Raw genomic sequence first — 14,550 nt, forward strand, 5'->3', positions numbered from 1 at the left:
CACTGCCGTCAGTTTGTGTTTCTGGCAGTGACTCCAGTCAGTGATTACCAGCTGGGTAGCTGCAGCACCCTGGCTGCTAATCACTTTAATGGTGACCCCACATCCCGAAAGTGGGACAAATAGCTGTCCCGCTTGGGACCCTGGGAAAGTTGGACAAAGTAGAACTGTCCCACCTAAATCGGGATATATGGTTTCCTTCTAGAAGGGCTTAAACAGATGAGTGTGATACGCGGAAAATAGAACCCATTGATTTTAATGGGTTCGTTACCCCTTTTTTTTTGCTCCCGTTTTTTCTGCAGCACAAAATAATAGGAGGTGATCAAGACCTTAATCAACAGGTTGAAACGCGTACTCCAGAAACATCTGATCACCATGATGTTGTGAGCACTGTGCACTAATAAAGAGGAAAACTTGCTTTTATGTAAGTCCGAAGCTTCCATCATTATTGGATACTTACAAAATAATAGGACCTGCCCTATCTTGTGCATGTTTGCGCACTAAAGAGCCCTATAGAGGTCTATGGGAGGTACGCAAGCATGCACATCTGCCCGCACGGAAATGCACTTAGTGCAGCGCATACCTGCAATCACAGCCACCATGTTAGGCAAACTAGCCTTTTATATGAGGGTGCAGTGACTCCCCCGCTTGTGTCAACAAGTGGTGCCTACGCAAATACGCTCCATTTTTGCACAGGCCTGAGCATTTAGGAGTGAGCGTATTCCGTTACACTCTCATCTGTTGAAGCCCTAAACCTGGCGATATCTTGTACACAACCTCTCCTTTTCCCAGACTGCAGATTGGACTCACAAACTTGTCTAATATATTAGTCTTTATTGGCCCAGTCTAAATAAAGTCTTATAATGCCGTATGCACATTACTGCGCCAATTTACAGACCCAACAGTAATTCTCACCACAACCGCTTGTTTATAAGACCCTCCTAACATTTCTATATGACCCCTTTCTAACATTTCACACCTCACTATAAACCCCCATTGTGGATGAATCCCTCTGTGACCTCCATAGAAGCATCTCCACCCGCTACACCCAGATCTGCGCTGGCGAGGGCGCCGTCCATTGTAACCTATGGCAATACACATCATGTATCTGGATGATGGACACTTATTGAATAGAGCAGAAAATGACCCTCACAGGCATTATTATTCCTCTCGTTAGTACAATTTATTCCTCCACCGGGTTCATTTAAATTTTAACACAATTGCAAATTTTCTAAAACTCCAGAAGTTTCTGATGAATTATGGGTACTGCTGCCAACCCAGACATGAAGTGCCATCCCTGCCCCATCTACTAATAATGTGGCACTAGAAGAACCAGCCATGAATTTCCCCATTTTATTGGGCACTAGACCATCACTCATGGTGCCCACATCACTGTGTATATGGCAGAGCAGGGTACTGGCAAGCACATGCCAACATCACTGTGTATATGGCAGAGCAGGGTACTGGCAAGCAAAGTACTGGCAGGTTCCCTGACCTTTGACCTTCACTCGGCCAACTGCCATTTTCTTTCAACTGACAACGGCTGCGGTTGGATTGAAGAGTACAAGACTGTGAATAATGGCGTCCAATGGACATGGAGGAGTTGGAGAAAAGAGAAAGAGAGAAGATGACAGCGTGAGTGGACTCACGGGAATAAAGAAGAGGAGGAGCGGAGAGGATGAGCCGGAGGATGAGGGGCCAAGACCGGGCACCAGCCAGGACCTCGTACCACCACACCACAGCTTTGACATCAGTCGCTTCACCGCCCTACAGATCTTGGGCAGAGGAAGCTTCAGCAAGGTAAGTTCTAGAACCATAATCGCTGCTTTAACCCCCTTAAGAACACTGCCTATTTTGGGCATAAGGACGCATTGATTTTTGGGGGATTTTTATCTCCACTTTTCAAAAGCCAAAACTTTTTATTATTCCGTCGCCATGACCGTTTGAGGGGTTGTTTTTTGCAAATGTACTATATTGTAAAAAACTTTTAGAAATGTTTTTTTGATAGCAGGGAGAGAAAATACCTCAATTCTGCCATTCTACTTTTCCACAATAAAAACCCTTTATGTACATTTTTTTTCCACATCGCTGCATTGAAAGTCATATAACTTTTTTTTTTCTGTGGACGGAGCTCTGTGAGGGTGTTTTGTGTGACGAGCTGTAGTCTTTATTGGTACCATTTGGGGTACATACGGCTTTTTTGATCACTTTTATTGTGATTTTTGGGAGGCAAAATGAAGAAAATAAGCATTTTGCCTCAGTTTTTTAGTTTTGTATTTTTTTTTATGTTTTTTTTTTTGCTGTGCACGATAAATAATGTATTCAATTTATTGAACTGGTTGTTACAGATATGATGATACCAAATATGTGGGGTTTTATTTATTTATTTTTTTATAACATGATTTGTTATTTTTTTACATTATTTTTATATTTTCCATTTACATCCCTGTAGGGGTCTTGTACCATAGCAGCTATGATAAAGCATTGCAGGACTTCTGTACTGCAATGCCTTATTGCTTGTAATAGTGGTCACAGGCAATTGACAAGCCACAACATCAGTATCTGACGTCCTGCTGCCCCGGCAACCCATCAGCCCTTTGCGGTTATATGGTGGGGGTCTGATGACATCACAGAGGGAGCGCGCTTCATCTATAAACCCTTTACATGCCACAATATATTTTAATCGGTAACATGCGGCTCCCGCTGCGGGATCTACATGGCGTAAGGTTACGTTCTTGCGCATTAAGTACTGCCTTACGTCCTGCAGCAATAAGGGGTTATAGGGAACCTGTCACCTACCTAGACCACCGTAAACTAACTTACATGGTCTTAGAAAGACGCTTGGTTTTAAGCCGGGCTAACGCAGCAGTAAGCTTTAATACGTCGTGGAATCCTGCTGTGCTTTATAGCGTATGGCGGCAAAATTGTACTACTCACGCAGGTGGTTATGTGCAGAACACCAGTTGTTTTTTTGTTTGTTTGTATTTCCCATGCTGTCCTTTAGGGTTGACCCATATACCAGTAGTCCATATGGTGACCCTAGGTTACCGGTCCGGCATCTTCTCCTTGGCTGCCAATATCCCGGGCCGCACATGCGCAGTACAGCAGCGTTGCTATGGCAATAACGTGGTCTCTTCTGCTGTGAATGTGTCAGCCGGAGCATGCGCAGTTGAGAGGATGCTGCACCGTCGCTATGGCGATGACGTGGCTCCAGCGTCCATTCCGCAATAATGATTGCGGAATGGCTGGAGCATGGACGGCTTCCATTGACTTCAATAGAAGCCAGCTGTGCGTATCCCGCAGCAAATCGCAGCATGCTGTGATTTCTTTCCTGCGACCGGAAAATCGCAATCGATTTCCACTCGTTGGCAGGAAATCGTGTTTTGCCGTAGCATGCGATGGGCTGGATTTGCTGCGAAATCCGGAGGTGGAATCCCGCTCTGGATTTTGCAATGCAAATCAGCCCACGTGCAGTAGGCCTTATGCTCACGGAAAGAAGTATGTTGTGTAAATTGACTTATGGTGCGGATTGTAACTCTGCTTCATGTCAACCTATATTGTGAATTTTCAGCATGAATTTCATCTTTTCAAATGAGGGTTGAAATCCATGTCTTTTCATGCAGATGTTCACTCAGATTTGCTGTCTGTAGAACTAGCCTTGGGCTACGTACACATGACCGAACGGGATATCGGGACGTGAAACTTGGCTCGCTTATGTGCGATTTACCTGTTTTTTCTTTAAAAACACCTCCCGCCGCTTCAGGTAAAGTAATGATCAGCAATGGGAAACCTCACATTGCATGCCGTGCGATGTGTTCTCCTGTCCTATTGAAAACAATGGGCGATGCATTCTGAGGAACGTGTAAAGAGAGCATGCTGCGAGGTTTTGTTAATTAAGTTTTTCCTGCACCAAAATGCAGTGCGGGAAAAAAGGAAAAAATGCTCATGTATATGACGGGAGGATCAGAAGGACGTGTTCATCCCCTACAGCAAGGCATTTGATTGTGTGGAACCTGACAAGCTTTGGAAGTGTCTGAAGCAAATGGACGTCCCAGAACATATTGAACAGCTTATAAGGTCGCTTTACAACGACCAGGAAGCAACAGTCAGGACGGCTTATGGAAACACGGATTGGTTCAGAATCGAAAAAGGCATCCGGCAAGGCTGCATTCTATCACCAGTCCTTCTCAATCTGTACGCAGAAATGATCATCAGGCAATGCAATCTGGACAAATTAGAAAGAGGAGTCAAAATCGGTGGCAGAAATGTCACCAACCTCCGATGTGCAGATGACGCCACCCTGCTTGCGGAAAGTGAAAGGGACCTGGAATACCTTATCCAACGAGTGCAAAAGTAAAGCGAATGCATGGGACTGTACCTCAACAGCAAGAATACGAAAGTCATGACTGCGGTAGGCAACGGTACAGTGAACATAAACATCAACAACGAAGAAGTCGAGTCGGTCCAAGATTTCATCTTCCTTGGATCTAAAATCGATTGCAATGGGCAATCTGGACCTGAGATCAAGAGACGGATTACACTTGGTGGGATCGCAATGCAAGGAATGGAAAAGATCTGGTAAAGCAAGGGTATTAGCATTGCAACAAAAACCAGACTGGTCAATGCAATCGTCTTTCCCATAACGACATATGGTTGCGAAAGTTGGACGCTCAGAAAAACAGACAGAAGGAAAATTGATGCATTTTAACTATGGAGGAAAATGCTACGGATACCTTGGACCGCCATGACAATGAACAAGGTAGTGTTAGATCGCATCAAACCAAAAATATCAAAATCATAACCTATTGATAAATCCCTCATGCAATGAATTTATATGATTTTCCCCTTTGGCCGCTGTCAGTGATTATTTCCTATTTGTTTTCTTGAGGTGGTCCTGGCATCATTCCCCGAAAGAAATACCTTCATGGCCATCAAGGTTGTCAACAAAACAATGAGCGAACCACACATCTTAATGAGAGAGCAGCGGATACTCCTGAAGGCCCAAGACTGCCCTTTCATCTGTCACCTGTATGCCGCACAGCAGTCTGCAGACCGAGTCTACTTTGTCACGGAGTATCTGCTAGGAGGAAGCCTAGGAGCAATGATCAAAATGTGCGGCAGCTTGGACATCAACCATGTGAGGTGAGTAAATGACTAATCAGGGCTTGGGGGGACTGAGAATGACATGACAGACATAGAAGAGTGGAGGGTGTACAGGCTGCCATAAACAGCTCCTCTTCTCTTCTGGTGGTGACACTATGATGGTGACATGATGTCAGGGGACTGATGTCATGTCATTGATACTACACTCTTCTCTCAGATTCTACACAGCGGAGATAGCATGCGGCCTCCAGTTCCTGCACCAACGCAGCATCGTCCATCGGTAAGCAGAACTTGTCCACATTTCTCTTTTTCCTTGCAATGGTTCTAGACTTTTCTAGAATCCTGTTTTAGGTCTGGTTTTGCTGCGGTACATACTTAAGACCTCTTTATCACTGAACAAATGACAAGCTCTGTTTTTTTTCATTGCAGTGACATAAAGCCAGACAACATCATGCTGGACAGATCTGGACACATCCGCCTGATAGACCTGGGGCTAGCCCAAGACGGCGTCACCTCATCTAACAAGATCAGTGGAGTGACTGGCACACTTCAATTCATGGCCCCAGAGGTCCTTCTTGAAGAGGACTATGACACAGCAGTCGACTGGTGGAGCCTGGGGATTGTCGTATCCTGGATGGCGGCAGGACAGTCCCCTTTCTATCATGGCTCCATCAGGAGAAAGGTCATCAAAGCCATCACCAGAAAGGAGCCAAAATTCCCACCTTGGCTTGATGCTGATGTGAAGCATCTTCTGGAGAGACTGCTACGTAAGAAGCCTGAGGAGAGGCTGGGCGTCTACAGGAACATCCGAGGTCACTGTTTCTTCGACACCATAGATTGGGAGGTGCTGGAACTGAAGAGATCACGGCCGCCATTCAAACCATTCAGGAAAATTCTGGAAAATCGAGACATGCTGTGGCTGGAGGATAAGATGCTCCTTCACCCCATAGACGGATTCTCGTACACTTCACCAAGCTGGACCCGGTAAGATCTTCCTCCTCTAGGGATGATGTTCTTCAGGCAGACCTCTGTGTTCATCATCTTGGTTCCTCTTGTGTCAGACAGCACAGGGGGTCATATAATAAGTCTGCTTCATGTCACCATGCCTGGTCCGCAGTCTTTTCCCTCCTCAGCTACATTATTATTGCTTCTGTAATAACTATGTTGCTGCTTCTTCTTAGGATGATGAGAAGAATCCGATTGTGAAGGAAGCCGCAACCATCTGGTAAGTTATATCTGTACACCTACACATACTTATCTGTACAACTATACATACCATACCTATACACACAGGACACCTACCATTCATACACTGCAACAGAACAGCTGGGCTTCTGCCAAATGATTTGACTTTTTATGCCAGAATCTGGCATAAAATGTTCTGTAATTTTCCCCCTTTGAGTCATCCCCTTATGAGATTTTGATATATCTGGTTGACAATAACTATGGCGTCAATTATGGCTTCCACAATCACAAAACTGCTAATAACTCATAGTACAGTCACAGTTGAAAATAACTTTTTTATATATCAGATTTAATTCAGATCCTGATACAAGTTGTCATATTACAGTAGTTCACTTGTTTGTATCCATAACTGGTAAAACTAACAATTCTCTCTCGTATGTCTTGTAGGCTCAGCCCGCACCAACTGCCTCCTGAACCCGCGACTCTGCTGCTGTAGAAGAGCTCGGCTTATGAACAACAACCTCTCTCCATCATCTGTATCCTGCATGGTACCATCAGTTACCCTGAACCTTGACCTCCTCCGGCTGACATCGGACATCATCCTCTCCTGAAGACCCTCTACACCCCCAGGAGCGGCCTGTGCTTGATTAGTAGCTGGCAAGTTCAGGAAAAATAGCCCAAGTGACTATTATCCCTGAAATGCTGGTTACTAGTAAGACCTCGGCGCAGGCCGGGTAAGTAGCCCACACCACACCAGATTAGACACAAGTATAGATACAAACACATACATAGACACGAGTACGCACACACAGATAGGTGTAGTTGTCGGCTTTGATCTTGGGACTTGCTCTGATCGCCATATTTGGGGTCAGGAAGGAATTTTTCCAACTTGAGGACAATTGGCTCATACCTCAAGGTGGTTTTTGCCTTCCTCTGGATCAATTTACAGCCTTAAATAGGGTTAGGTTTTATTTAAAAGAAATTAGCCACATAAATAACATAATATAAACCTAAACAATAATCAAAACTTTAGCTGACATCACATATACTAGGGAGGTGAGCTGCTGGCGTTTGATCCTGAGATTTATTCTGGTCGCCATATTTGGGATCAGGAAGGAATTTTTCCCCCTTGAAACAGGATGATTGGCTCTTTCCTCAAGGGGGTTTTCGCCTTCCTCTGGATCAACACAGTCTATTAATAGGTTTAGTTCAATACACTTTATATTTAACACTAACAGATGGTAAGCGATTTATGAAACAATAATACATTTTAAAAAGTCAGATAGGTCAGATTTCAGATTTGATCCTGGGACTTGTTCCGATTGCCATATTTGAGGTCGGGAAGGAATTTTTCCCCTTTATACAAGGATAATTGGCTTTTTCCTAAAAGGGTTTTCGCCTTCCTCTGGATCAACTCAGCCTCCAAATTCCCCATAATAAAATCTATTATTTCCTACAACTAGAAATAAAATGTTCTTTATCCATAAATCTTTGTGTCTGTGTCTTTATTTCTACTGAATGTCTTACATAATGTTCTTCCGATGCCACTGGGGATTGTATATGCAAGAACCATAGTGATGGGTGGGGGCCCATGTAGTTACGCCCCTGCCTTTAACCTTCCTTCACAGAAATTCCAGAGCCAATACTGAGAACTTATTACTATCAGAGACCCAAAAGGTCTCAACTAACTTATCAGATCAAATCTGACAGCTTATCTGCAAAGGATATTGCAGCAAATGTACGGGACTCAATACCCCGAAAGTATAGACTAGGAGATTGCCTAACTGTCTTGTTCCCTCAGATGCAATACACTGGACCCAAACGGTTTAGGATAGAAAATTTATCTGTAATTTCTGTAGCCAGAGCAATGTTCGGGCTCACTGCAGAAAACCTGTCCGCCTAGGGTCATAGACAGGAACAGCTTTCAGCCAGAGGACCTAACATATAGTGTAGTGGCCTGATTTACTCAACCCCTATGCTGGAGTGCTTGTGAGGATCAGGTTAATTAATGGCCATTAACACTTTATAATCTTCATTTGCATGTAAAATGACCTCCCTGAGTTGTTTGCAGAGCCCAGTGTATGTTCAAACACATGCCTAGCTGTGTAAACAGCTGCATACACATTCCATTGCCCTCCTCCCCTGTCCTCCGATACCCATTGTTCTCCTCAAGGATAGTGTAAACATGTTCATCTATTGCAAGATGAGTGAAATACATTCAAATGGAATGTATTAGCTCAGTCTTTAAGTGGCTGAATGATGGATTTTAAGTCAACCAAAATCCATCGTTCAAACGAAAAGTGCACGACACCCGCGGTTACATGTAACGATTATCTCTCATTTTTGGCTGATTGGACAAATTTTAAGCGATAATCACTGTATCTAAAAGGGCCTTTAGTTTCCTTAGTACAAAGGTTTATAGCCCCTGTACACTACTGCGCACATGCGTCAGGTATGGTATATATGGAAACATGCTTCCTACAAGCTGTAACCTGGTCATGTGCATGGGCACTATGGCAATCAGGGAGTTTAGGTTGGCAAAAGAGTTTTTTTTTCTCTGCATTGGAGTTTTTAGGAAGCCCTGTAAAAGGCCTCGGTTACTGGAGTTAGGGCCCTTTTACACAGGATGGCTGTCATCCAAGTGATGATCATTCATATTCCCTTACACAGGAACGATCATCACTCAGTAATGGAGGCAGAGCGGACTAATGATCATTCTGGCCCACCCGCCTCCATTCACAATAAGCATGCAGTCATTCATGAATGAAGGAATGCATGTTTACACAGGAAGATCGTTGTCGTTCAGTTTATGCATGCAAAAAACTTAACAAGTGATAAGAGAACGAATTATCATTTGTTGTTGAGTCGGTGCATGCATTTACAGTAAATGATAATCGTTCAGATTCTTATTGGATCGCAGAAATCTGAATGATTTATCGTCCCAGCATAGGCTAGAACATGCATACAAACAACAGCAGGCGCCAAAATTCCCACCAATGTACTACAACACCCAGACAGAAGGAAATATCTAATGAGTTAGTATATACGAGGTATTGGGTTGTATTTTGGCCAGAATATGTAAGCCCACAGGCCCATGTCATCATCTGTGCCAAGACAACTAAAACCCTAAAAAGGAAACCCAGTCTGCAAGCGGGGTGATCATCCTAATAGGGATGCCCCAACATTGTAACCTAGGGGCTTGGCTCTCCCTAAATGAAAACAGACAGGAACATCACACAAGGGAAAAACAACGGGACAGTTCACACCTAATGTCTGAACACATCACTGTTCACACTAACAAACATAGAAGGGAATCCCACCCAGAACCTCATGCATGCAGCTTACACCAAAGCAGAAGATGAATGACTCCAAGCACCAGCGTTCTTAGAGGCAAAGAGATAAATGATAAATGACCAGAACCCTTTAGCAAGAGGGGCTGTTATCTATTTGCAGCAGACCGATAGGGATTGGTTGGCTGGAGAACTCTACACCAAGCCAGCTGAATCATCCCACACCTGTGGCAGTGTGCTGCTGTAAACCCAAAGAACTACAGGTCCCAGGAGCACAACATGTCAGAGAAGGAGCCCTTCCATTTGTCTGCCTCTTAAATCGAAACAGTAAGAATATACATATAGCGCTATGTTGTGCTAACACTGGTACTTAAAGCAGAGGCATGGTGGCTCAGTGGTTAGCACTGCTGCTGTTGTGGATTCAAATCTGACCAAGGGTGATGGCTGTATGGAGTTTTTAAAAGTTGATGTCTTTGATGAGATTTAAACCTAGGACCCCAGCACTGCAAGCCAACAGTGCTAACTACTGAGCCACCACTACAAGAAAAAAGCCAAAGCGGGAAATGGAAAACAGGTTGTCATCAAGTTCCATCCGCCTCCCATTGAGTACAATGCAATAAAAAAAGGACCCATCTGTATTCCGTTTCGGAAACTGGAAACAAAAGTGTAGCAGTCTGCGCTTGTGATCCAGTATAAAAACCGGAATGGAGATGGATTGAAAATGAAATCCTTCCCCTCCAATACATTTCTGTGGACTTGAAAACGGAAGCCTTTTCTTTCCATTTTGCTGTTCGCATGACAAAATAGCAAAACAGGAATGAAAGCACCAGTGTGAATGAGCCCTTATTCCTGCATTCATTTATAACATGACAGAGCGTTGCCTTTGATTTCAACAGGTTCGTTCAGACAAATGGGTTTTTTCCGCGCAAAATTTTCATCCGTGACAAGATAGGTCTTGCTCCATCTTTGTCCGTGTTATGCAGGAAGCTACCATAGACTGTATGGCAGCTGAAAAAAGGGAGGGTGAGGGAGTTACCCTGCATATAACACTGGGGAAAGAAGACAGCTGGCACTAATTTGGCATTTAATTGCCATTCTATTCCACACAAGCGGGTGAACTGGGATTTTGATTGCAAAAAAAGTGATCTAGCACAACGTATCAGCCTGTTTCTTGCCATCTCCCAACCTCGCTCATACGAAAATACGTTCTGTACCGGCAAATACTCCTCTGAATCCGCACATATAAATGCAGTAAAATAACTGCATATTTCATGGGCTGAAATTTCATACGACAGTATGAATGAGCCCCAAGGCTGCCCATTCATTGAAGTTATCTGTAAGCCCAGAGCTCGATCATCCTAAGGGCTTATTCCCATGAGTGTATATCGGCCGGCGTTTTTACGGCCGGCCAATAAACGCTTCCATCTAAGCAGTTCCCCGCTTCCCTCATTCTCTCCTCCTCTTTCCTTCTCTCTCCTCCTCTCCTGCATTTGCAACGGGAGGGGGAGAGATGGGGCGGAACTAAGCTTCACTCTGCCCTATCCACTCCCTTTGCTGGCTATGGACAACAGGCAGGGAGGGGGCGGGAGCTTGGCTCCACCCCACCCACTCCCATTGCAAACAGCTCGGAGCGGAGGAGAGAAGCAGGAAGTCGGTGAGTGGGAGGGGAGCATATATTGGCCGGCCATGAAAACGCTGGCCGATACACGCTCATAGGAATAAGCCCTATAGCTGTATCGCTCATCATCACCCCTCATACACAGACACATACTAAGGATGTTTTGTCCCTGTACAGTTTGCATCTGTTCATGTAAAGGGCTCTTTAAACAAGCGCCAATCAACATGTTACAGTACAGCGATAATCAGCGCTCATTTGGGCAACAAATCTGCCCTCGACAAAGGACCTTTACTGTGGAGGACATATGTTTTAATGTAATTAACGATTAGATTTAATGTAATTGCTTAAAAACCAGTGAGGACCTTTCACACGGAACGGAATAATTCCCGAACACACAGCGAAATCGGCACCAAAATTTGCATATTTAAATTAGGATTGGATCGCAGAATTGCCAGTAGAATTAGGCATATTTCAATTCCGCATCAAAATACACAGAATCGGCAAATTCCACTGCAAAACAATTCCATCCATGTGAAAGGTCCCATGAGACCACAATGATCCTGCCTACAGTATTGTGCAATACTCCCAGCCTGATGCACTGACACACTGACACGGCACATCAGCTCCCACAAGGCCACGATGATTCTGCCTATAGTATTGTGGAATACTCCCAACCTGATGCACTGAGACACTGACATGGCACATCAGCTCCCACGAGGCCACAATGATCCTGCCTACAATATTGTGGAATACTCCCAGCCTGATGCACTGAGACACTGACACGGCACATCAGGTCCCACGAGGCCACCATGATCTTGCCTACAGTATTGTGGAATACTCCCAGCCTGATGCACTGAGACACTGAGACGGCACATCAGGTCCCACGAGGCCACAATGATCCTGCCTACAGTATTGTAAAATACTCCCAGTCTGATGCATGGAGACACTGACACGACACATCAGGTCCCATGAGGCCACAATGATCCTGCCTGCAGTATTGTGGAATACTCCCAGCCTGATGCACTGAGGCACTGACACGGCACATCAGCTCCAACGAGGCCACCATGATCTTGCCTACAGTATTGTGGAATACTCCCAGCCTGATGCACTGAGACACTGACACGGCACATCAGCTCCCACAAGGCCACAATTATCTTGCCTACAGTATTGTGGAATACTCCTAGCCTGATGCACTGAGACTCTCCCTATGGAGGAGCTGAGGATCTTCCTTCTTACCCGATCCGCTGGAGAAACCGCAGAGGTATAGGGAGACACCTCTGGTTTCCTTGTGTCTAATATGGAGAAGAAGGAGAGACATCTCTACCGCATGTGAAACGCAACATTGAACGAGTGAGTCACTAAATCCCCCTGAGTGAGAGCAACCCCCAAGCAATTCTGTATAGAGTAACCCACCATACCAGGTACCCGTTCACACTACGGGCATTATTTTTCCTGTATGGCCGTCCGCCATTAGGATCACCACACAGAGGTACGTAATTGTGACACCCACGCGGGTGGTGTGCGAGGTGCACCTAGGCTAAGCCGTCCTTCAGTAATTGTTTGCCAGAGTGTATGTGGAGAGCCTCCTACCTTTTACCTCCTCCAGAGTATACCCAATTTCCTGGATCGGTGACATATAGATAACGTGGACTACAGGGCCTTATTGTTCCTGTGTTTTCCTCCCAACCTCTGAGCTTCTGCCTGTAACTTTATGCAAGTGAAACTGTACCTGTAATAACTTGTTTGCAAAGTTTATCTAAGTAAAGTTAATCAGGTCTCAACAGTTCCTAAAGTCCTGAGGTATGACTCACAAGCCTCTGTGTTTATTGCTCCGCCGTACAGAATAACAGTGTGGGAACGGTGGCGTCGCAACGTGATATCTATATATATTTCTCTATGATAATCCCACCTTGTGTTACCACTCGGAAACACAGTGACAAGGACTAGGCCTCTGGCCATACACAAGTCCAGTGATTTATTTCCCTGTGAAACCATCACAACATTTGGCGTCTCTAACAGGTCGTCACACACCCTCCCACCACGATGGAATTACGAATTCCATAGTACCCAATATCCATTAATTTACCATTGGGGATGCTCTGATATTTTTTCTACTTGCTACTACCATTTAAAAGAGGATTAAGGAAATCGATATTGCTATCCAAAATGCCCATTGCTTGGGGACGGTCAGAGGGTCCCCAGAGATATTACATTATTGATTGGACCTGCTGATATGGGTGGGTTCGAATGACTAGGATCTAATGTCCACGACCAATTTAATATACATTGAACTGGTGTCAGCAGACCCTACTGATCATCTAGATCCAGCAAAAAGCTAATGTACTTTATGTAGATGAACTGACCCATCACAGTACTGATTTTTTCTCAGACTGTGAGTGGTCCCAAAGGTCCAGCAGAAGACAACCCCCTTTGAAGGTGATGGTATTAGTGTATCTTGATGCCACCAGGAAGTTAGGGGTTTGACAGGAGAAACCCCCCTGTCACACCCCTAGCTCCCCATTGGGTGACTTGTCAAAGGTCCTAGCAGCACAGTGTCTATTGATTGCTGGCCGCCGTGAATGGTTAGTAAGCATTCACAGCGGGAAACAATGAATACACACTGGACAGAAGCATGACATAGCAGCTTCAACAGCTGCCGAAGACACGTTAGAAGTACCGTCGCTCTGTTCATGTGGAACACCTGCGTACAAGGGCTGCTGATGAAAAGGCAAGAAGCGGGAAGCAGAGGCCCGGGTAAGCTACCATTGCAGCCACGAGCAGAGGCACGGGGACAGTACAGCAGCAGAGTCCAGCAGACAGGCGGCCACAGCAAAACAGGAGCTGCCAGCAGAGGGCAGGGCACAGCAGAACAGAAGTGGGCAGCAGAGGGCCGGGGACCGTCCAACAAGGAGCGGGGAGGACTGCGCCGTGCAGCAGAAGGTCAGGAACGCTGCAGCAGGAGCAGGGAGGACAGCGGCGGCCACAGCAAAACTGAAGCAGCCAGCAAAGGGCTGGGGACAGCAGAAGAGAAGCGTCCAGCAGAGGGCCGGGAAGCATCCAGCAGGAGCGGGGCGGAGTGCACTGTGCAGCAGAGGGCCGGGAACGCTGCAGTAGGAGCGGGGAGGACAGCGGGAGCAGAGGGCCAGGCAGCCAACATCATCATCAGCGGGGATCACAGCGGGGGAGACAAATAAGCAGCTGCTGCCATCTGAGGGCCAGGAACGCGACAACAGCAGCGGCGACCACTCTGAACGGCCGGGGAGCCAGCCAGCTGAACTCCACAGTTATGCTCAGCTTCCAGGACCTGCAGGCAAGCCTTCTTTTGCAGCCAATGAGGTAACAGGGGGCATCACCCCC

At 45.6% G+C, this 14,550-nt stretch overlaps 1 protein-coding gene across 1 annotated transcript; it reads left to right on the forward strand.

Moving 5' to 3' along the window:
- Window positions 1-4,656: 4,656 nt before the first annotated feature.
- LOC136619940 (protein kinase C theta type-like) lies at window positions 4,657-7,699 on the forward strand. Its single transcript, XM_066594658.1, has 6 exons — window positions 4,657-4,756; window positions 4,886-5,139; window positions 5,318-5,380; window positions 5,530-6,084; window positions 6,282-6,325; window positions 6,733-7,699. The coding sequence occupies exons 1-5, from the start codon at window positions 4,718-4,720 to the stop codon at window positions 6,304-6,306; spliced, it is 936 nt and encodes a 311-aa protein (XP_066450755.1). The 5' UTR covers window positions 4,657-4,717; the 3' UTR covers window positions 6,307-6,325; window positions 6,733-7,699.
- The last annotated feature ends 6,851 nt before the right edge of the window (window positions 7,700-14,550 follow it).

This window comes from Eleutherodactylus coqui, chromosome 3 (genome assembly GCF_035609145.1).
Source record: "Eleutherodactylus coqui strain aEleCoq1 chromosome 3, aEleCoq1.hap1, whole genome shotgun sequence".
NCBI lineage: Eukaryota > Metazoa > Chordata > Amphibia > Anura > Eleutherodactylidae > Eleutherodactylus > Eleutherodactylus coqui.